The following is a 23,056-nucleotide window of genomic DNA, read 5'->3' on the forward strand; positions in this document are numbered from 1 at the left end:
TTTATCAAAAATAACTTTTTCTCGAAAAATCAACAATAAAAAGTTTATAAGAGTGCTGTACGTCATCCAGAGACACACTGTATTTACGAGATTTATTAAAAATATGTAAATGTTTTTACACCTAAACTAGAAGGCCATAAAGGAAAACATAGCGAAAGGCAGTAGACCTATAAATCTAGTTCCATTAATCTTCTAATCAGTCAGATGCTACAACTGAGACTACAACGCCTTTTGTTGTGCTAAGAAAAACATATCCTCGGAAAAATGGAGGTACCTACAAAAGCCAGTAAAACGCCATTCAGTACTTTCTTCTGATATGATCTGGAAGAAAGAGCTAAGTACAGGCATCGTTAAAACCATATTAAGGTCACAGATGTGATCAATAAGCATTTGCGCTCCCCCTCAACTTATCGGTATCCTAATGGACCACTGCCAGAATCACGTGGATCGTAATCGAAATTTGAAATGGAATTTTATTAATCCGCATTCGACTGCAAGACCTCATAAATGTCGGATTTGTAATCGAAGGAATTAAAAGTGAATAAGGAGAGTTTCTGATCCGACGAACAGATAGTAAAGACTCAAACTACACCGAGAGAACAGTTTGTTTACCGCCCAAATTGGAAATAGCCGTGGTATGCTTAGGAATGTTCAAACATTTTTTAAAATTTTTATGCCTAGAATCGTTTATTCAAATATAGAAACAGAATTCTGGAAAATACTCTATATTTCAGTACATTTAAAACTTTACGAGGAACATAAAGCCATAAGCTGTCTCAATCATCTATATTTTCATAAAATCGTCTTATTGAAAGGAGCATTTTTTGAACTTTATGTTGTAAGAGCAAATAATTCAATACGGTTTTCTATCCCTGTAGTTTCCCATGTCATAATACATATGATCTATTACCCATTACAGAATTTTTTTTATGTCGCCAATATGTACGGTGTTATAATTTCATTTCGTGAGTAAATTATCTTTATAAACTTCCAATATATTCCTTCATAAGGTTTGAAGATACTTAAACTTTCCGAATTATTCTGGAAGTAGGTACTATTTAAAGTAAATACTTCTTCGTTAAACAGAACTTAATCAATATTTCAGCACCTAAACTTTTCTTTGTTCCAAGTTCCTCAAACTGTTCAGCAACTCTGAATAGAAAAATCCTTTTATTCCCGATTTAATAGCTTCTATAATGCAAATTTTGCCAAGAGAAAACAGCTAAATTAAAAAGAAATGGATGTTTAGTGATAATCAATAATAAAATATTTGTTTCTTGTAAAGAACAATTTATTTTACTAATAAACCTGCACTAGCTTTGTACACTTTTCGACAATGTGTAATAAAATATTCATATAATTTACATAGAAATATATACATTTTTCCTTTTTCCATGCCATTTATAAAAGTAAAATGAAAAGTTTCGGAAAATATCTCGAGGCAGTATTAAATTGGCATCACAGAAAGGAGGCATTGGAGCGAAACAGAAAGTTAAATCTTATTAGAAGTTCCTTGGAAAATGCGAAGCTTGGTTGCTCGCATACAATTATAAAGCAGGTCATGATCAATGTCAGTTTTTTCCTATAGAGAAATACAGCGCCTTATTATTATCATCAAGCGACTCACTTGTTATGTCATATTACGGTTATTTTCATATATAGGTAATGTTTTTTCTTGCAAAATATACCTGATATTTTAACTTTATGTTTAAATTATTCATGATCATCATTAGGCTTAGTGCACCTGCAGCGTCTAACAGAGCCGGCACGGGGGTCAATGGCCTTCACAGCTGACTCGCGTGTTGAACTGTTCAGTTATTTACGGAACCTTGTAGTAGTTGGTGTCGCGTCGATACCTTGTATTTGCCGTGTGTATTTAAATAACTATTTATAAATAGTAACATAATTTACATTTATCGAAGGTTGCCGAGTCATACGTATTAAAGGAAATGACCTGTTTTGTACTGTGCGTGAACGCATTATGAATTCTTGTTACAAAACTAAAGTGACAAAAGATTTGAAGAGCCGCCCCTCTTCCAGCTTTGAAGACTCTGTATTTTTCTATGAACTTACAGACGCCTTTCTTTCAAGCAATATTCCATTAAACAAACTAGAGAACCCCAAGTTCCGTAATTCCGTAAATTGGAATCACATGGACTATCCCTAATTGAACAATTTGATATAATGGATGATGTACAAAAAAATATATCCGGTGCCAATAATATACGCCCAGTCAGTAGTACGATAAAATAAAAAATGCAAAGAGTGTTGAAAAAATCCAGGATAAAACATATGTAACGTTTTCTCTGGTACATATCAGGAGTTACCAGCGAATATATTAATATACAGGCTGGCCAAATGAAAACGAAACATTGTCATTTTCAGGAACTGCGTCAAGATTGTAGAAAAACGCTCAAAACCATTGATTTTAGATTAAAGGGGGACATTCTTTGCTGGTATTTGTCACTCCGCCACTTTCACCTCCAAGCAAGGGTAACCATCACCCCAAAATATTTAAATGGCATTGGGGGTTGAATAATATTTCTTTTGAAAGCTCTTACAATTCTCTTTACAACATACTTTAAATTTTATAATTTCGCCCAATACTTTGAAAAAATTTACATTTCATAATTTAAATTATGTTTAGTTGCTTACTTACTACTTAGTTGATTAAATATTCAAACTGATGACCGCCCGCTTGCATACAAGAATAAAGATTTTGTTCGAAACGTTCGCGCACATTCCGAAGCATTTCCGGAGTGATTCGACGGCATTCGTCGACGATTATTTGACGTAAATCTTCCAGCGACGCTGGTTGTATTTTATAGATTTTACTTTTTAGGTATCCCCACAAAAAGAAATCAAAGGATCAAGAGAATGTAGGATCAAGATGAACTTGTCCCAAAACTGCAACTTCACTAGCTTCATTAACTATAGGTTTTTCAATTTCTCGTTTTTTATTGGCTACGTTCCCCGTCTCTTTTTACTAACTCTAGAACATACTTCGTCCTGATATGTCGATCTTGATGTTGTTCATTAAATAGCTGACCTGTTCTATTCGCACATTTATTGTTCATAAAATAAAGCGAAATAATATCTACCCTTTCCGCAATGGAATAAACCATAGTATTTAATTTTCAAAAACACAATAATTAAATAAACTACCAACCAACGCTTCCAAATAATACTAGANTTTAAATTTTATAATTTCGCCCAATACTTTGAAAAAATTTACATTTCATAATTTAAATTATGTTTAGTTGCTTACTTACTACTTAGTTGATTAAATATTCAAACTGATGACCGCCCGCTTGCATACAAGAATAAAGATTTTGTTCGAAACGTTCGCGCACATTCCGAAGCATTTCCGGAGTGATTCGACGGCATTCGTCGACGATTATTTGACGTAAATCTTCCAGCGACGCTGGTTGTATTTTATAGATTTTACTTTTTAGGTATCCCCACAAAAAGAAATCAAAGGATCAAGAGAATGTAGGATCAAGATGAACTTGTCCCAAAACTGCAACTTCACTAGCTTCATTAACTATAGGTTTTTCAATTTCTCGTTTTTTATTGGCTACGTTCCCCGTCTCTTTTTACTAACTCTAGAACATACTTCGTCCTGATATGTCGATCTTGATGTTGTTCATTAAATAGCTGACCTGTTCTATTCGCACATTTATTGTTCATAAAATAAAGCGAAATAATATCTACCCTTTCCGCAATGGAATAAACCATAGTATTTAATTTTCAAAAACACAATAATTAAATAAACTACCAACCAACGCTTCCAAACAATACTAGAAAATAATTTGGAATCCACTAATTTTACGTTCATTGTGTGTGTATAGAATTCATTTCTGTTTTTTACAATTGTGTTTTTTTTACGAAAGTGATAACAAATCGCCAAAAACCAATGTAACGCAAGAAATACTAGATTTATACCATTGGCGTACTTAACTCGAATGACTGACATTTTTACCGTTACTAATTGTTTGTACATACAAAATTCTTAATAAGTATTGGGCGGAATTATAAAATTTAAAGTCTGTTGTAAAGAGAATTGTAAGAGCTTTCAAAAGAAATATTACTCAACCCCCAATGTCATTTAAATATTTAAGCAGCAGCAGGATTATCACCATAATTATCATCATCGTTATTATCGTCTTCACTATTATCTGAATCACGATGTTTATCATCATCATCTTCACCTTTGCATCTTATTTTTAAACTTTTTCAGCTGTTTTTATTGGCTCTTTTATAGCTCTACGTCTTATAATGTCCCAAATAAGTTATTTTTAGTACTTTTGCTGTATGACACGGATTGCTCGTTAATTTTTTGCCTTGGCTCTGGTGAAACGACTGCAGCACGTGTGGAATTAATAGCGTTATTACGCTTATATTAATTAAGGTCTCGGTGCAAAATGTGAACACGAGTATTAAAGTGTAGTCATGTAAGGCAGGAGATTTATTACCAAAGTGTTAACTGAAACATGATGGAAACCATGTCTGGATTGTCGCAGTAAATACTTGTTTACTTTGTCACAAGGGATTGTTTGTTCAATGCAAATCATTAAGCCTTCAAGAGATGTAGATGATGAGGCAAAACTATTAAGGTTCACATAAACTGAACATATCTCCTGAAAAAATTTAACTCAAAGGCAAAATGTTTGATTCGTGTTCATAACTTTAAACATTTTTAATGTACAAAATTTACAACTATTTGTCTTTAATTTAATTTAATTACGTGTTCTGGACAACCGCGCAGTGGCGTGAAAGGAGCAGCTTTAAATTATGGTTAATTTTTTTCAAAGCCCTTTCATGAAGAAGTTGACGTAAGAAAGATAAATGATATTATGACAGCAGACATATAACTCGAGAAAAGTAATAGAAAAGTACCCGTAACTGACTATGGTTTTAAAACGATTCTCTTACATCTATAGAGATCTAACTAATCATTACAGTTCTCCATTTACAAATATCTTTATTCAAAAAAGAGCCCTTTACAGGGAAATCCATTGTTTCTGACACTATTCCGGGGCAAAACATGGAGTAAATAATTAAACTGGCAGAGATTAATAACCCTGTACCCCCTTAATTGGGTAACAAAGGTTGAATACATACGCCCGTTAAGAAAAAAAATGTTCCAGTTAATCTACATCATTAAGCAGTCAAGCAGAAAACGAGGTTTAGCCTTAAAATTTTACTGGGTTCAATTTAATCGCCATTTGCAATGCGAGGACGTAAATTAAAATAGCTACGATTAATGATGTACAGGGCGTTTCAATAACGATAGTACACTAAATTCTAAAGTTACAAATTAAATGTATGTGTACAGGGTGTCCCACTTAACTTTCCCACCCCACGTACCTTGGTTAGTTTTGCAGATACAAAAATTTTGTTGAAATAAAAGTTGTAGTGGTACAAAAAAATAATTCAAATTTAAATCTCGATGTGACAGATACAACTTATTATTTTTTTAAAGGAACACCCTGGAAATTATTATATTTTTAGATGTAAAATTTTATTCTGAACAAAATAATATGTATAACATATATGGCACTTATTTTTGACAAATTTTGAAATATTTGCATTTAATCGCATAAGATTGCCATGCTGTTATTGTTATTATGTTTCCAATAACTATTTTGACGTTTATGATAATTGAAATAACAATAAACAGTAGCTGTAAATTAATTTTCGGTAAATTAAAGTGGGAAATATGTATTATACCAAAGAAGAACGTAATAATATTGTCGAAGTATATTTAAATAACAACAATAATGCTAGCGTCGCTGTCAGAGATTACCGAAACAAATATCCTGACAGGAACACCTCGTCAAGAAAAACTTTCTTGAATATGACACGTAAGTTCAGATATTTCCATACATTGAAAGACAAAAAGCGGGCTAGAAATATTATTAATAATAATAATAATCAAGAAAAACCTAGGTTGTTCATTTAAAGTAATGCCAGTCCAAAAATTAACATTAAATGATGACAATCAAAGACTAAATTTTGCCAGGAAATGATGGATAAATATAACAATGACCCACGTATTTCCAAAAATATTTTTTGGACGGATGAGGCAACATTCACAATAGCTGGCGTATTTAATAGGAAAAATAGCTGTATATAGTCTCATGGAAATTTGTGAACAAAATTTAGTTTCAGGAAAGACGGTAAATGTCTGGTGTGGGATCCTCAACACGCGGATATTTTTTATTATTTTTCATGGAAACCTAACAGGAAGAACAAGAGTTTCTACAATACGAAATAGACAACTTTCTCTCAGAAATTCCATTAATCCACCTGAGGGTAATAATCTGGCAACAAGACGGAGCTCCATGTCATAATACTAGAGAAGTTACCAACTTTTTAAATAACAATTTCACGGAGTGGATTGGTAGGCGAGGCACCACATTGTGGCCTTCCCGTAGTCCAGATCTTAGTCCGCTGGATATTTTCTTGAGGGGTTATTTAAAAAATAAAGTATATACTAACAGAGTAGAAGATGTAAATCAATTAATTGAAAGAATAGTGACCGAAATTGAGAATATCAATAATAATCCCGACGTATTAGAAAATGTGATCGCATCAATAAGAAAAAGACATGAATTATGCATCCAGAGGAATGGGACTCACATAGAGCAATTATTATTAAAATAATTTATATTTTTTTTGTTCTGTTAATATTCATTACTCTTTCTATAATTTTGTTATTTGTTCGAACTATTGTTTGTGTTTCTCTGTTTTCGTTTTCCAATATTTTACAAAAGAACTGTCAAAAATAAGTGACAAATATGTTATATGCATTCAGAATAAAATTTTACAACGAAAAATGTAATAATTTACCTAAATTGTATCCGTCACATCAACATTCAAATTTGAATTGTTTTTTTTTTGTTGCTACAAACAGAAATTTCATGAAAAACACTACTTTTACCTCAACAAATGAGAGTGGTTTTAATGGTAAATTTACTAAATACAGATGTTTTTGTATGTACGTGTTTATGTTTAACAGCTATCTGTTTACAAGTATATCAAAATGAAATAGTATGAGGAATATAGAAAGAGGAAAAACCTTTTAATTATAATTTTCAGAAAAAAAGCCAGTCCTATTAAAAAGTTCCGCGTTTGTTCAAATATAGCAAAATGTTGTTTAAATTGAGTCAACATATACAGGGTGTTCTCTACAAAGAAATGATTAGAGGCATTAGCTGATTTTGTTTTTAAAACTCAATAATGCACCATATCAGTCAAAATACACAAAACATTTGTTTGTGTAATATATACAGAGTATCTACATGTCATCCTTAACCTTATGATAAAAAATTTTAAGCTGAAACTGTGACAATTCAGAAAATGATCCTATAAGTATCATTAAAAATTAATAGGTATATCCATATTCCTATTTCTTATTTTCTCTGTAGATACAGCGCTAATTTCGTTTAAGATATCAAAAAATTTGATTGAGAAAATTTATAGCTTAGAAGTAGTAAGCACAAATTAGAATCATGTTTATATGTTTCTTATTATTAATATACCTGTATGTCAATTTGGCTAAAGTATTTATTATTGTATTAGGTATATTATAGGCGAGCAGTGCACCCTAAAAAGACGCACAAAAAACGAGTGGACCGACCACGGAGGGGGGCCAGAATGAAACCTTTTCTAATCGCTATATCTTTTTAGGGGTGCACCGCTCGCCTATCACACTTGTCCAGCATTATACGCCATATACCACGCCACGGGATGATCTAATGCGGACGATGGAAATAGACAAAGACAACGCACGACAATCATAGAATCTAATGGGGGTCACTTAATAATGAGGACATTTACTCCGATTTAGCTACAAGTGCACCAAATACGAGTTNTTTTAGCGAAAAATGGTTCCCAGACAGCTTGTAGGGAGTAAAATTATCTACAAAATGAGACTGGTTAAATTAAAATCGGTTAATAAACAAAAAAGTTATTACAAAAAAACAAGAAAAGTGCCCATTTTTTCATTTGTTTATAACTATCGCATTTATTGTTAAAATTTTATAAAACCAATAACAAGTTGAGGGTTTTGTCATACTTTAAAAGTGTACCAAAAGTGAACGCTGTAGGTGCAATAGTTTTCGCACAATTCTATTTGTTTATAGCGGAGGCTCCAAAAGTTATGAATTTTAAGCCTCTGTACAGGCGTTAATTTTCAATCAAACACGATTCTGAAAGTGTCATTGTAATCTTAAAGACGCAATTAAGCGGCCTATTAAAAAATATCACCGTTTTTTGACATTAACATTCTCAAATTGTGCATTAAAAAACCGGGGGTTTTTGCTTATAAACAATTTGAATAACATTGTTGCTTATATGCTATATACCACGCCACGGGATGATCTAATGCGGACGATGGGAATAGACAAAGACAACGCACGACAATCATAGAATCTAATGGGGGTCACTTAATAATGAGGACATTTACTCCGATTTAGCTACAAGTGCACCAAATACGAGTTTATCTGGAGAATTTATTTAACGGGTACCTATATTTGAGTGAAAATACTCTCTTCTAGTTCAAATATCATCACAAATGAGTAAAATTGTAAAAATGCTCAATATTGAGTGAAAATGTGCTCAATAATTTCACCCAATGAATTCACTCCGTACCTCTATTGTTTTCAACCACACCGATCTTTTTACAGTGTATTAATAATGCTGTAAATGATTTGTTTTTGATCTCCTGCTTATCCTTTAACGCAGATGCGACATTTTCGCACATCAGTCCCCCTGACGCCTACAAAATCCGTATATTACCCACGACGACATTACCGCGGAGTACATTTCCCATTGACGGAGATTGAATGAGCTGGCTGCAAGCGTCAGCTCTCGTCTATTCCAAGAACCACTCGGCATGGTTTTATTTGCAGCGAAGTGCCATTTCATACACGTTCCTTCAGTTTGGGGGCTTTTTGAAAGCCGGCTAGCTTTGCGGCTGCAAACGGGCACTTTGGCTTAATAGCTGTGGCGCATCACCTTCAATTATAATGGGAAGTTTACGCTCGAACGGTTCCATTCAGACCGGCAAATTGAATATATTGCCCGGGATAGTTTGAGGTGGCAATGAAAATATCTAGTTTGTGGAAAATAGTTGTATAACAGCTGTGGGTGTTTCTGAATTAAGAGCGTTCCCTCAAAGGAGTAACAGAGGTCGTGAAAATGAACAATTTTCATTGAACAATGTAGTTTAAAATGTTAAGAGAATTGTGAAATCAAAGAAACTGAAAATTCTGAAACCCGCTGATCAATTTTCACCCATGTTTCCAAATTTTTCATCAATCTTTCAAAAACATCCCGTCCAAGGCGCAGTTCCAGTAACATTTTTTCACCGATGTTTGGAAAATTTCAGATTGCCGCCAAACCGTCTCAGACTTATCAGACGATGCTGCCGCAGACAACGACGGCTTCACCACACTTTCAATAATAACCAAAATATACTTTTCCGAATTCCAACCCCTTGGGAATGCCCTCAATCAACAACGGAGCACGTTTCACAAACGCAAAATTTCTAGAACCAGACCGGACTATACACTAGACCGTCCTGCAGAGCCCACATCAACCGTGTGCGAACGTCAGCTCAGGAACCCTGCGATTTAATAATAATCAGCGTGAGTATGGATTTTGTATATTTTATAAAACCAAATAGAGCATAAAACGTTAAAAATGTTAAATATTTCTTAAACTTTGCTCCAATCAAATAAAACATTTCAATAGGCATTTGCTAAAATTATTTTTCCTCTCTGTTTACACTCTCGTATCATTTCCCCATTTCGGTCGAACGGTTTCCTGAGAATTACTTAATCTGATATTGATTACGTCCTTCTGGCAGCCCGTCGTTAGTCGGAAATGCACTGAAGCGGACATTTTGCAGCTGCTAGCTTCGACACTTTGGTATGCTCGTAAAATGCTGACGCAGAGATATCCTTAGTGTGATAAACTCGACAATATTCGAGCTTTCTGATTAATTTAGTGTAAAAGATTCAGAATAGGTATAATTTTTCGCGTAAAAGGTCTTTAAAACAGCAACAATATACAGGGTACTTTAGAAATTATTCAAAAAAATTTGGGAATAGACGAAAAATGGAGTGAATATCGTAAAAATTTTTTGTAAAATACTCATAGTTGCTGTAGTCTCTAGCGTCATTCGCGTTGTGTGCAATGCGCTCTCTCTCTCTCCACGTGGCACCAGGGGATTCCGAATACTGAAATCGGGTTTCTGGTATTAACGTTTTTGCGATAATGTTTACATTAGTTTTTCATGTGTCAAAAATGGTTTACGTGGATAGCAACTCGGAGTTAATGAATATCTTTTTAATTTATGCTGTGAAGTGTATTTTTAAATATTTTTGAAGTGGCCTTTTGATTTTGTTTTACAAAATTGTATTTGTAAGAGTCGCTTGTACATTCAAAATTTCTTTTTGGATATTCTGAATCACCCTGCACTGAGAAGTGTTCTTATTTCAATGCAGAGGTTCCAATAAAACAATAAATAAAAAATATACGAGCGGTTCAAAATTTGATTTTTAAGGCGATGTAAAAGTGTCAAATATCAACTTAAAATTTGGTACAAGGTGAAACAAACACCACTCACTATTTGTCCCATGCTCAGTAGAATATACTACGCCCCTATTTTGAAAATAATTTGTACACCTATGAATTTTTGTTGAAGATAGAATATAATTTAATAAATTCAACATACTTTTTTTAAGAAATGATTCAATGTTCTAAGCTTTACTTTTTAACCTAGTATTTCGGAGATTTCTACAAGTGGAAAGATAATTTTTTATCTGGAAAAGAAAACAGACGTTTGCAAGTGGAAATACCTACGTAAACGCCGGAAAATAACTGCAGATGGATTAATATTGATATAAGTGCCTTAGTTGATATGCGAGTGGGCTAAAAGCCAAGACCACTTACGTAGAGGAAAACTGCATCTTTTTAAAATCCATTTATTTGCATATATAATCCCACTACCAATACCGAGTAGATCTGTTAAAATAAAGTTGTTTTTAGTGGAAAACTACCGATTTAATGATAGTTTACCTAGATATACAGGGTGACCTAGAAATGAGTTGAAATTTTTTTAGAAGCAATAGAAGATAAATGAAAAGAATGTATCGTACTGAAAGGTATAGGTAAGTTTTTGAATGTTTAAATAAGTACGCTACTGTCAGTTTTTGATAATCTGCTAGAGGTCGCTAGCCATCATCCCTCCTAATAACGTTGCTTTTGAGGTTAGGTTATTCACAGTATGTCTCATGTATTATAATGTACAATTTTATTTACAGGTATTGTTACAAAAAGGCAATTCACTGTTCGAAAATAACACAGGCCAACAAAATTTTAACCTAACAACGCGAATATACTTTCCCAAAGGATTTTTGTGCGCTGAACTCGAATCCGAGTTCCAAATTTCTCAATTGGCTCTGGTTTTCGAGATGTCCTAACGTAAAAGTGTCAGTGTCGCGATTTAATAATAATAATAATAATAATATCTCTACTCCTCATTCTAACTACGAGAATTAGCCGAGAAGTCGGAGACTTGTGCGGGAGAGGAGGCGGCATATTATTATTACGCAGGCCGCATTTGCGCCCAGGAACGACTTATGTTGGTAGGCCCTAACCACCATTCAGTGCAGGAATGAGGGAAACCTGGAAAACCTCATTAATTAGGGGGGTGGTCAAATTCTAACCGGTGTCAATCTCTCACATTGACCCAAGCCAACATTCTTCCACCCTACCATACCTGCACAGAGGGTGCCAATCCTCCGTACAAGCATAGCTAATCTACGGTCTACCGGCCGCGGGATTCGAAACCCGGGCAGATCGACACATCGATTTAAGTACTGACGCCTTAAACCGTGCGGCTATCGACCGTGTTATTTTTTCGGCATATTTGAGGTTCTGTTACATGGAAAGGTAATATTTTTTGCTGAAACCATTAATGGGGTCTTGAAGTACTATGCTTACTATTTAAAAAATGCCTTTTCAAGTTTTTTCCCTGTGTGTACTCTATTTCTGCATTTTTCTCGGTGTAAATTTCTGCGCTGTACTTTTTTATTCCCTTTTTGTTTTTAATCAAAGCGCCCGTTTTTTTATTCCGAATTCACAAAGGGACGTCCAATTACTCAAAGCAGTAGATGAGTAAATTAATAACGACTTTGCAGAAATCTCGGGAATTCTAGAATTTAATATTGCTTCTTTCTGCTCATCGGCGGAGTTTCACGCTCGATATCAGACAGAAGTAATCATCAAGATGGTAAACAACGAATTTTAAAACACATTTCCATCTCCCTCCTATGGAAGACGGGTATATTAGGGATGAAGTTACAAAATCGTGGAATATTTCGTCATTGCTTTGCGCAAGTCGAAAAGAAAACACATGTTATTTCGACAACAATTAGATTCTTAAGGTAATAACATTCGTAGTCTGTAAATTGAGAGAAGAATGTTTCTGGATACAATAAATTAAAATGGAGTTTGTAATTTCAGGAAGACATAGGCAACATATTTAATCAATAAATGTTTCTAAAATATGATGAAAAATATACAGGATGTTTAAAAAATCGTGGACTAATGGAGGGGGGAAAATGAGAATTGACACTTTCTGAAGAACTGATGACTCGCTGACGTTTTTAAAGGAATTTTTACTAAATGTCTGTACTTTTGTGAATTACAATGTTTACTTTAAACTAAACTAAGTATATCGTGCAAATATAACATTGACGATTTTGTTTACTTCATCATCAGAATAAATTTTCATATCTCCACATCTAAATAGCGTTTGCTGCATTTTTTTAAATTCTAGTTAAAAAACCAACTTCCAACTTTTGAGGGAAAGTAGACACCTGTTTTATTTTTCATGTGCTGCCGAATTATTGCACTTTTTATTTAAATTTTTTGCCCTTAAAGTTGTCACGATTATAATTTCCAATTTCTAGAAAGTTTTCGTAGCATAAACTCTAGCTATTTCAATATATTTGGCCAAAGTCGTAGTTTCGAACTCGTGATGCTTACTATCACCTACGTCCCATGTTATTTACATAAATGTAAATTACAGGAATATCTGTAGGCGTACTGATACAAATGGTGCTGTCTCTCCTGTAACTTCGTTTAGAAAAACAAACGGTGAATAAAGTGTACAGAAAAGTCTACGTGAATTTAAGTAATGCTAAAGAAATAATCGTTTCCACATTTAACACATGAAAAATGTGCGTATTGGGATCGTTCTTAAGATACTATTTTAGCAAGATCGTGCTTTACAATGTTTAAAAACAGAACATGTTTATTTTACAACAAAGAACTCTCTGATTCTTTACTATATTTTCTTATCCAAAGCAACATTGAAATAAAATATATTTTTAAGTTTGACGTTAATATTGGGTACATTAGTTTTAATTTAATGTAGGCATACATGTAGGATGGCTTTTCAAATAGTAGCAGTTTGTGAAACAGAGCAGCTGTGGAAAGTTGTCATAAAATTTTCAGTCAACCAATTTCCTTAATTTTAGATGAAATGCGTTGACGCCTATGGACATTTGGATATTAACATGGCACAAGTAACTAACTTTTTTAAATGCTCTTGGTATTTTAATAGACTATTGTAATAATAGAATAAAAATTAATAGAATATTGTAATAATGTATGTGAAATAACAGCAAATCCTCGCATATAATTTAATATTAGTAAAATTTTAGATCTGATTCTATCAGCGTGTCTTTTGAATATAGTTATTTTGCCGAGACTTAGCGAGGCAAAACTGCAATAAAATAAGGCAATTGTGTTATACATCATACAACAATTTAATTTATATTTGAAATCGTTTGAAACATGTTTGAATCAAGACGGTTTAGGCGCTGTAACTATCATAACGATAGCAACCTAATAAACAATAAAAATTAGTTGTTTGAAAAAGTAGTATCAGAATTATACAGTACGCGGAAAGTATGGAATAAATTCAGTAAAACCGAAACAAATTTTTTTTGGGAAAAATCCTCGAACGGGTTAATTTAAAAAATACATATTTTAGTATAAAAGGCGATTTTCAACCGTCATTTGTTTTCGAGTAATGACGTCATCGACATTTTTTTAAAACAGCAACCCCCTATTTTTTTTTCTTGATTCTGAAAGATCGTTTTATTATCGATCCGATAGTATTAAAATGTTGCCATCTTACTCGAAAACTTTCCTATGTAAGATGGCAACATTTTAATACTATCGGATCGACAATGAAACGATCTTTCAGAATCAACAAATGACGGTTGAAAATCGCCTTTTATGCAAAAATATGTATTTTTTATATTAAAAACCGACCTGTTCGAGGTTTTTTCCCAAAAAAAATTGTTTTGGTTTTACTGAATTTATTCCATACTTTAGCGCGTACTGTATATTGTAATTAATCTTCTAAGTGTTTAATTCAAAATGAGCTCGGAAAGTCAAGACGTGGGGAAGTATTGGAAGCGGCACAAAGTGCTGTTTCACAATTAATCCTCAAAAAATCGTCTAGACTGTTCAGTGTTCGAAAATAATTGAAAAAGCGTCTGAAGCGGTATTACTGGCTTATTTCGCACATAAAATAAAATTATGGTCAGTATATTCCATGTTAAAAAGTACACTGAATGCCAAAAAATATGTAAATATCAGAAAATTTCCAAAAAATAATACCAACTTAGAAAAGCAAATCAGTTGGATACCGTCCGAAACAGTCCAGAATTTTAACAAAAAAGGAAAATGAGATATTTTTACAAGAAGCAAAAAGAATACTGAAACCTTAGCTGTCAAAAATATTGATAAAAATAGTTAATGTAAATAAGGAAAAGTAGAGGACCCAAGACCGAACCTTGTGGAACTTCATATCATAAGTAGATACTTCTAACGTAGTTGTAGTGATTTTAATCCAATTATAAGTAGTAACATATTGAAATCTGTTAAGTAAATAAGATGATAAAAAACATACAGTATCTGGTTAGAAACCACGAAAATACAATTTATTTAAAAACATTTAATGAGAAACACAAATGAATGCTTTAATTTTTAGCAGTGTACCTGTATGGTCTTGTAACTTTTGTACTGAATACATTTGGCCCATATTAATAGGAAATTTCTTGCTTAACATGATATTTATACTTCTACCTTGTATTTTTGTAAAATTAGTGAATATTAAGGTAATAACACCTAAATATTCCAAATTATGAATCTGGCCGCACTGAATAGTCTCCCAAATGTGTAAAATTTTAATAAAACACCTGAAAGTTGAAGGGAATAATTGATTTATTACGACCCGCGTTGGGGAAACAGAAATTTCTGTCCCGAAATTTAATATAGCTAAAGGGAGCAAGTGCCTGAAAGGAGAAGCAGGTGGATGGGTCAGGAACGTCGTCTGTTAGCTAATAAAAATAAAAATGATGAATTTAAGGTCCCTCCGTTATAGGAATAATTAAAATTTGAAGAGGGGAATATTAAAATTGGGAAAGGTCTCGGCGAGGATCAGATTTCAGTTTTGTTTGAAAGCGGGTCCGCGTAATAGAAATCCGCTTTTTTATTTATTCACCTTGTTTGGATAAGAGCAAAAACAATGTTTGTAATATCCCCCAGCATTCCGTAAAATATTTTTTTGTCAGAGCCTGAAAAACATTCTACCAAAACGAATATTTAAGGGATGGTTTGTACACGTAATAAAAAGGGTTAAATAGTTATAAAAAATATACATATATATCATATACAGAATGTATGCTTTATTTTCCTTTTTTACCTACCTTTCGATTGTGGCCATTTGATTTTTTCACTCTTTGCATCATATAAATTATTTTTTTTTAAATATATGTTAAGGAAAATTTCTTGATGTTCTTTTACATCTTGGTCAGGAAAAACACGATAAATTCGATGGAAAAATGACCTACTATACTCTGTTTGGAAATGAAAGAGAGTAATAAAACCCCGAGATAAGAACCGGCCATGGGCGTGCTAATATTTCGTTTCAGGTAATTATCGGGTAACACTAATGCTAACAGGTAATGGGTGTACATTAGTATATTTTACTGGATACATCATAGGGCAGGAGCCAGTGTATTGTGACAGATCAATCCAGTCTTAGAGCTGAATATACGAAGACGTGCTAGTGCAGTAGAGTAAAATTCGACTTGTGTTTAGTGACTATTGTGCCAGTGGATATAATATTGTTTGGGTAAAATGTCGAGCTTATCAGATTACGTACCTGCTAAACGCGTGAAAAGATGTGCGCTGTCTCAGAATGAGAAGATTATTATATTAAATGTATTTAATGCATTGAAACACCAAAATCCTACCAACAGTGTTGACGACATCGTGGAAAAGTGTTCCAAAATGACAGGGATTGGAAAATCGACTATCTACAGACTTTTAAAGGAAACAAAAAATGAACAAGATACTGTAAATCCCCCAAAATCATCTACAGGGAGGTCAAAAGTCGTTATAGATGATTTCTTCAAAAATGTCATTCGCAGAAAAGTACACTCATTTTATTTTAAAAAAGAAATACCAACGCTAAACAAAATTTTAAGTGAACTTTCAGAGGACAACGATTTGCCAAAAATCAGTAGAAGCAAATTATGGGCCGTCTTACGAGAGTTGAATTTTTGCTGGGAAAAGCAGAACAGGAAGTCAGTTCTTATCGATAAAGATGAAATTATTTGTTGGCGAAGATCCTACTTAAGATCAATTAGAAAATTCCGTGACGAAGGGAGGAATATTTATTATCTAGACGAAACTTGGGTCAACGAGGGATATACTGTAACAAAAGTATGGCAAGATAAAAATGTAAAAAGTTTTCGACAAGCATTTTTGGATGGACTTTCAACAGGGTTCAAGGCACCTTCAGGTAAAGGGCGAAGATTAATAGTGACACATATAGGTAGTGCCAGTGGTTTTGTAGATGGCGGTTTACTTTTATTTGAATCTAAAAATACAGGTGACTATCACGAAGACATGAACGCAGATGTTTTCGAAGAGTATTTTACACAGATGTTGGATCTTATTCCTCCGGGGTCTGTAATTGTCATGGATAATGCCAGTTACCATTCACGGCAGACCGAGCGGACGCCTACGACTGCTTGGAGGAAAGCCGATATAATTCAATGGTTATCCGGAAAAAACATTTCTTTTGAAACAAATATGGTGAAAAAGGAACTTTTGACACTTGTCAATCTTAATAAAGATCAGAAAAAATATGTTATCGATGAAATGGCAACAAATCGCCAAATAACGGTACTACGGTTACCACCTTATCACTGTGAACTTAACCCAATCGAATTAGTCTGGGCGCAGGTAAAAGGAGATGTAGCGCGAAATAATACGACGTTTAAATTAAGTGACGTGAAAATTTTGTTAAAAAATTCCTTGGAACGAGTAACTGCAGATAACTGGCAAAGATGTATACATCATGTACAAAAAGAAGAGGAGAAAATGTGGGAACTCGATAATTTAATTGACGTTACTGTGGAACCTATCGTTATCAATCTAGGAGACGAAGATAATTCATCAGAATATTCAGAGGATGAATTTTAATATACCTACTTTTTTATTTTCTTTATTGTACATTTATACAACACTACATTTACTCACCATAATTTGAATTTTCAAAATACATATATTTTTGTGTGGAATAAAAGTCTATTCATTAAATTTAAATAAATATTTTGATAATAATATTGAATAATTTTATTTGAATTACTAAAAACCCTCTTAACCCGGTTATGATGCTTAAAGTAGCCTCATGTTTTGAAATGCTGTTTTTATATTGTTTACTTATAAGAGAAATGGACCGAGAAATTGAAGCGGCATAGATAAAGACGGATTGTCGGGGATTAAATTTTTGCTACCTGCTACAATTTAGTACAGTCCGATCGCACAAAGTATTTTTAAAAGTACACCTCATCTATACCGATTATGCATAATATAAAAATATTGAATATAAGCACCAGTACAACATTTATTTACGATTTTCATACATAATGAGCTTTTATTACCCTCTTTCATTTCTAAACAGACTATAGACAGTTATAAGGTTTCAGATTTTATAGATTCCCATACTGTTCACGCGAAAATAATTTTACAGCATCACTAATGATTAAATTCATTCCTACGTACATATTTTCGGTTTCGTAAATTAAGTACATGAAATATGTCTTTGCAAGGAATAACCCGGAACGTAAATTAACACCCACAAAATGAAAAGTTATATGCACCCGCCAGCCACTACAATCCCATGCAAATTCAAAGCGTTTCACCGGCCCCTGTCGTTTTGGGTGAATAAGAATAATTGCCTTTGTATCACGGAACGTATGCTGCAAGTTCAATTATAGCTTTTTTGTTCAAATCGCGTAGAATTTATCGGGGGGAACGACGAACACTTTTCCGGTGAAAGCTATGGAATTGAAAGGCAATTATCGCGAAATAATAATCAGCGCAGGGAACAGGTTCGGAATTATTAGCTGGAAATATAATTTCAAGTTTAAAAGTTCCTAGTTAAATGAAAATTCTTCCTGAAAGATTCCTTTAGATCGTGTTTTGCAGAGTGCAAGATTTCAGCTTAAATCGAAATAAAATTAAGTTGAGATTTTATCTAAAAAGTAACTAGATTCATTAAAAGACTGACGTAACTATTCCGTTCAGAGAAATTGATGCACAGGTTAACGTGTTACACATGTACACATACAAGAAAGGTACACATGTGCGAGGAAGAAGTTTATCTCGAAATTTACACTGCAATCACTCTTCTCTGACAAATTATAATGAATTTTTCCTTCTTCTTGCGCAACATATGTTTTTGTTTTTCCTTTATCAAATCAAGCGAAATTTAAATAAAGTACAATATCAAAGCTCAGATTCCTTCCACACATTGTTTTGATATTTCCTGTTATTCTTTCCAGAGTACTGTCGTTTATGCGCCTCATAATTCTGTGTAAATGTCTCCTACATTTGCCCAAACAAATCACCGGCAGATATTTATCGTAGCTTACCAAAACAGTTTTCTCGTCTCGTCTCGTCTCGGATTGCGAGATATTCTTGAAACGCGAGTGAATATTTATATATGCTAACGCGCAGCAAGTGTTTTTGTGGTATAATGTTACATATACATTTAGATTTTCTACAGGAATTACAATTTATATGTAGCTGCGAATATCAAAGCAGCAGTATCCCTAAAAGTTTGTAGTTTGAGACATAATTTTAGTAGAACATATATTTAATAAATAAAGCATAGTTCTATTCTGGAACAAAGTTAAAAATATAATTGCCTTCACACCTTTCAAAAAAAACTTCTCAACAACAAAGAAATCAGAGGGTAATATTAAATCCAATTATATCAACAGATAAGTTTGATTTGAAATCGTTAAAAAAGGATTAAATATTCTTCATTCCAAAATTGAACTTTTTGTTTTGACATAATTGGTGTTTTTCAAAATCTATGTATGCAATTATGACGAAGGTTGAGTGATAATTGATAAATCCTAATAGAAGTATTTTTTTGATCGTATAAGTGCTTTGTTGCAATTTGTGTAGTTCTTATCCTACTGCTGCAAAGTGAAAAGATATTTATACGCCTGACCTAACCTGAATAAATGAAAGTTGCGCTGGCAAAAAAATAGCGGTCGCATTGCGGGAAGAACTACTAAAATATAAATAAAGAAGTAACCTGGTAACACGCCAGCTGACTTTTTTCCAGGACTTATTTATTTTTTACCAATGAAAGTTTCATTTTATGGTGGACAATGCGATTTTTCAGTGGAAAATATTAAATTGACGCCTTATATAATACAAACATTAATATGGAAAAAATAAAATTTCTATTTACAAATTAAAACCAAAGTTATTTTGAGTAATTGTAAAAAATTATTAGACAAAGAAGGTGCATTCTCAGTGGTACAGGGGAACGATCATAATTCTCTTTTTATTTCATGTGAAAATGAATCCATATAGATCAAGTTACGTCGGGACAATTTTAAAAACTTCTATATCTATATCTTTAAAATGAAAAAAAATCTACATTTTTGGACCCGAAAAAAGACGTCAAAGTTCCAGTAGATTTTTTCGCATATTTCCAATTATTTTGCAATACGCGCACAATTTGCATAGGAAAGTACAACCCTTATAGAAAATTTTAAGCCCAGATGGGTCACCTAAGTGCATTACTGTATGATTTATTGAAATTGGAAAAATGCCTTTTTTTTCGAAAAACTAAATTTTTGCAAAAATTACCAAATATTTTGCAATTTTACAAAAATACACTTATTCTATTTGTCACAGACTAATATTCTGAAAGTTAGTAAAAAAATCTTTTTTCGTTTTAAAGATATACCTAGAAGTTTAAAAAAATGCAATTTTTAGCCATTTTTTTGCAATAACAAATACATTTGTTTATCAATTGACATGGACTCAAAATTTTTGTTATAAAAAGTTTATGACTTGTCTAAAACATTTGTTTCTAAAATATTTACATTTTTTTTAAAGAGCCCCATTGGACGCCANTTTTCCAGGACTTATTTATTTTTTACCAATGAAAGTTTCATTTTATGGTGGACAATGCGATTTTTCAGTGGAAAATATTAAATTGACGCCTTATATAATACAAACATTAATATGGAAAAAATAAAATTTCTATTTACAAATTAAAACCAAAGTTATTTTGAGTAATTGTAAAAAATTATTAGACAAAGAAGGTGCATTCTCAGTGGTACAGGGGAACGATCATAATTCTCTTTTTATTTCATGTGAAAATGAATCCATATAGATCAAGTTACGTCGGGACAATTTTAAAAACTTCTATATCTATATCTTTAAAATGAAAAAAAATCTACATTTTTGGACCCGAAAAAAGACGTCAAAGTTCCAGTAGATTTTTTCGCATATTTCCAATTATTTTGCAATACGCGCACAATTTGCATAGGAAAGTACAACCCTTATAGAAAATTTTAAGCCCAGATGGGTCACCTAAGTGCATTACTGTATGATTTATTGAAATTGGAAAAATGCCTTTTTTTTCGAAAAACTAAATTTTTGCAAAAATTACCAAATATTTTGCAATTTTACAAAAATACACTTATTCTATTTGTCACAGACTAATATTCTGAAAGTTAGTAAAAAAATCTTTTTTCGTTTTAAAGATATACCTAGAAGTTTAAAAAAATGCAATTTTTAGCCATTTTTTTGCAATAACAAATACATTTGTTTATCAATTGACATGGACTCAAAATTTTTGTTATAAAAAGTTTATGACTTGTCTAAAACATTTGTTTCTAAAATATTTACATTTTTTTTAAAGAGCCCCATTGGACGCCATTTTAAAAATGGAGCCCTAATTTTTCCTAATTTTTCCTTGTCTTTGTTTCCTAAACAAAATTTTGGCACGTAAAAATCTAATTTGATCAGACTAACTTGTGCTGTTCAATAATTAAGCCTTACCTGAGTTTTGGTGTATTTCTCCAGGCTCCTAATAGCCTTCTCGAAGTAATCCTCCCCGTACTCGGTCCTCTGCTCCTGGCACAGCTGCTTCCACATTTCTCTGGCCTGATCGAGGATGGTCTGGTCGGACAGCCAGGACGAGCCGGTTGTTAGTTCTCCGGGGGCCACGACGACAACGTCCACACCTAATTAAATATTTGGATTCAAAATGCATAATCGATAGCGAACGGGCAATCTCGTTACATATACATGACAATACATTTTCGATTGTTATCAAAAACGCAGAGAAAACTGTATTTTAAAATAATTTTCAAATGTAGAGTGTAATATACAGGGTGATTTAGTCATAATGTAATTAATTTTAAGGGAAGATAAGGAAATATTAGTAGAATACGAATACGAGATTAAAAAAAATTAAAATGTATATTTACGCTGAAAAACATATTTTTAAATCATTATTTAACCCCCCCCCCAAACACAAAGGTTTATCGAGAGTGAATCTTGACCTACCGTCTTATTCGGTCATTAACCTAGCTTAAATTAAATTAGTCAGACCACAGTGCTACGTACCCTGAGGAAGGAAAAACATCCCTACAAAATTCAACATGTGCAGGAACTCAATGAAGACGATCCCGACCGCCGCTTACACTTTTGTGAAATTATGATGGATTTATGTCAAGTAAATAGAGATTTACACCATCAAATACTTCTTTCAGACGAGGCAACGTTTTGTATCAATGGTACAGTGAACTGTCAAACTTGCAGGTATTGGAGTCGGGAAAATCCTCATTGGATGGCAGAGACACATACCCAACACCCACAGAAATTAAATGTATGGACTGGAATAGTTGACAACAGAATAGTACGGTCTTTCTTCTTTGAAGGAACCCTTACAGGAGAAAGATATTTAGAGTTTTTTCAAAATGACCTTGTTCCAGCGCTTGCAGTAATTTTTCCTAACGATAATGACCCTGATATTCCTGATGACACCATATGGTTTCAGCAAGACTGTGCACCTCCCCACTATGCGCGCCCTGTTCGAGGTTTTCTGGACAACTGTTTTCCTAGGAGGTAGATCGGCAGACGAGGACCGATAGAATGGCCCGCGAGATCCCCAGATCTTACACCCCTGGACTATTTCTTATGGGGCTACTTAAAGTCCAAAGTGTACGTTAATAGACCACAGAATTTAGAAGAACTCCAAAATTGTATTATAGATGAAATACACAGAGTTACCCCATAAATTCGAACACTTAGGTAGAAAACTTAATGAATTGTATTTGTTTGACATAGGAATTGTTATTTTTTTAATGAATAAAATTTTCGTTTTCTATCATTCAATCGTCATTTACTCGAAAACTTTCCTATGTAAAACGGCAACATTTTATACTGTCGGATCGACAATGAAACGACCTTTCAGAATCAAGAAAAAAAATAGTGGGTTGCTATTTAAAAAAAATGTCGATGACGTCATTACTCGAAAACAAATGACGGTTGAAAATCGCCTTTTATGCTAAAATATGTATTTTTTAAATTAAAAATCGACCTGTTCGAGGATTTTTCCCAAAAAAAA

At 33.1% G+C, this 23,056-nt stretch overlaps 1 protein-coding gene across 3 annotated transcripts in view; it reads right to left on the reverse strand.

Moving 5' to 3' along the window:
- LOC108906631 (D-beta-hydroxybutyrate dehydrogenase, mitochondrial) overlaps positions 1-23,056 on the reverse strand; it is an 82,170-nt gene that overhangs the window by 14,556 nt on the left and 44,558 nt on the right. For all 3 annotated transcript variants that reach the window (XM_023455047.1, XM_023455045.1, XM_023455046.1), the window contains one exon: positions 21,484-21,668. In XM_023455047.1, the coding sequence (XP_023310815.1) occupies positions 21,484-21,668 (185 nt within the window). The remainder of the gene's footprint in view (positions 1-21,483; positions 21,669-23,056) is intronic.

This window comes from Anoplophora glabripennis, unplaced genomic scaffold (genome assembly GCF_000390285.2).
Source record: "Anoplophora glabripennis isolate ALB-LARVAE unplaced genomic scaffold, Agla_2.0 scaffold247, whole genome shotgun sequence".
In the NCBI taxonomy this organism is placed as follows: Eukaryota; Metazoa; Arthropoda; class Insecta; order Coleoptera; family Cerambycidae; genus Anoplophora; species Anoplophora glabripennis.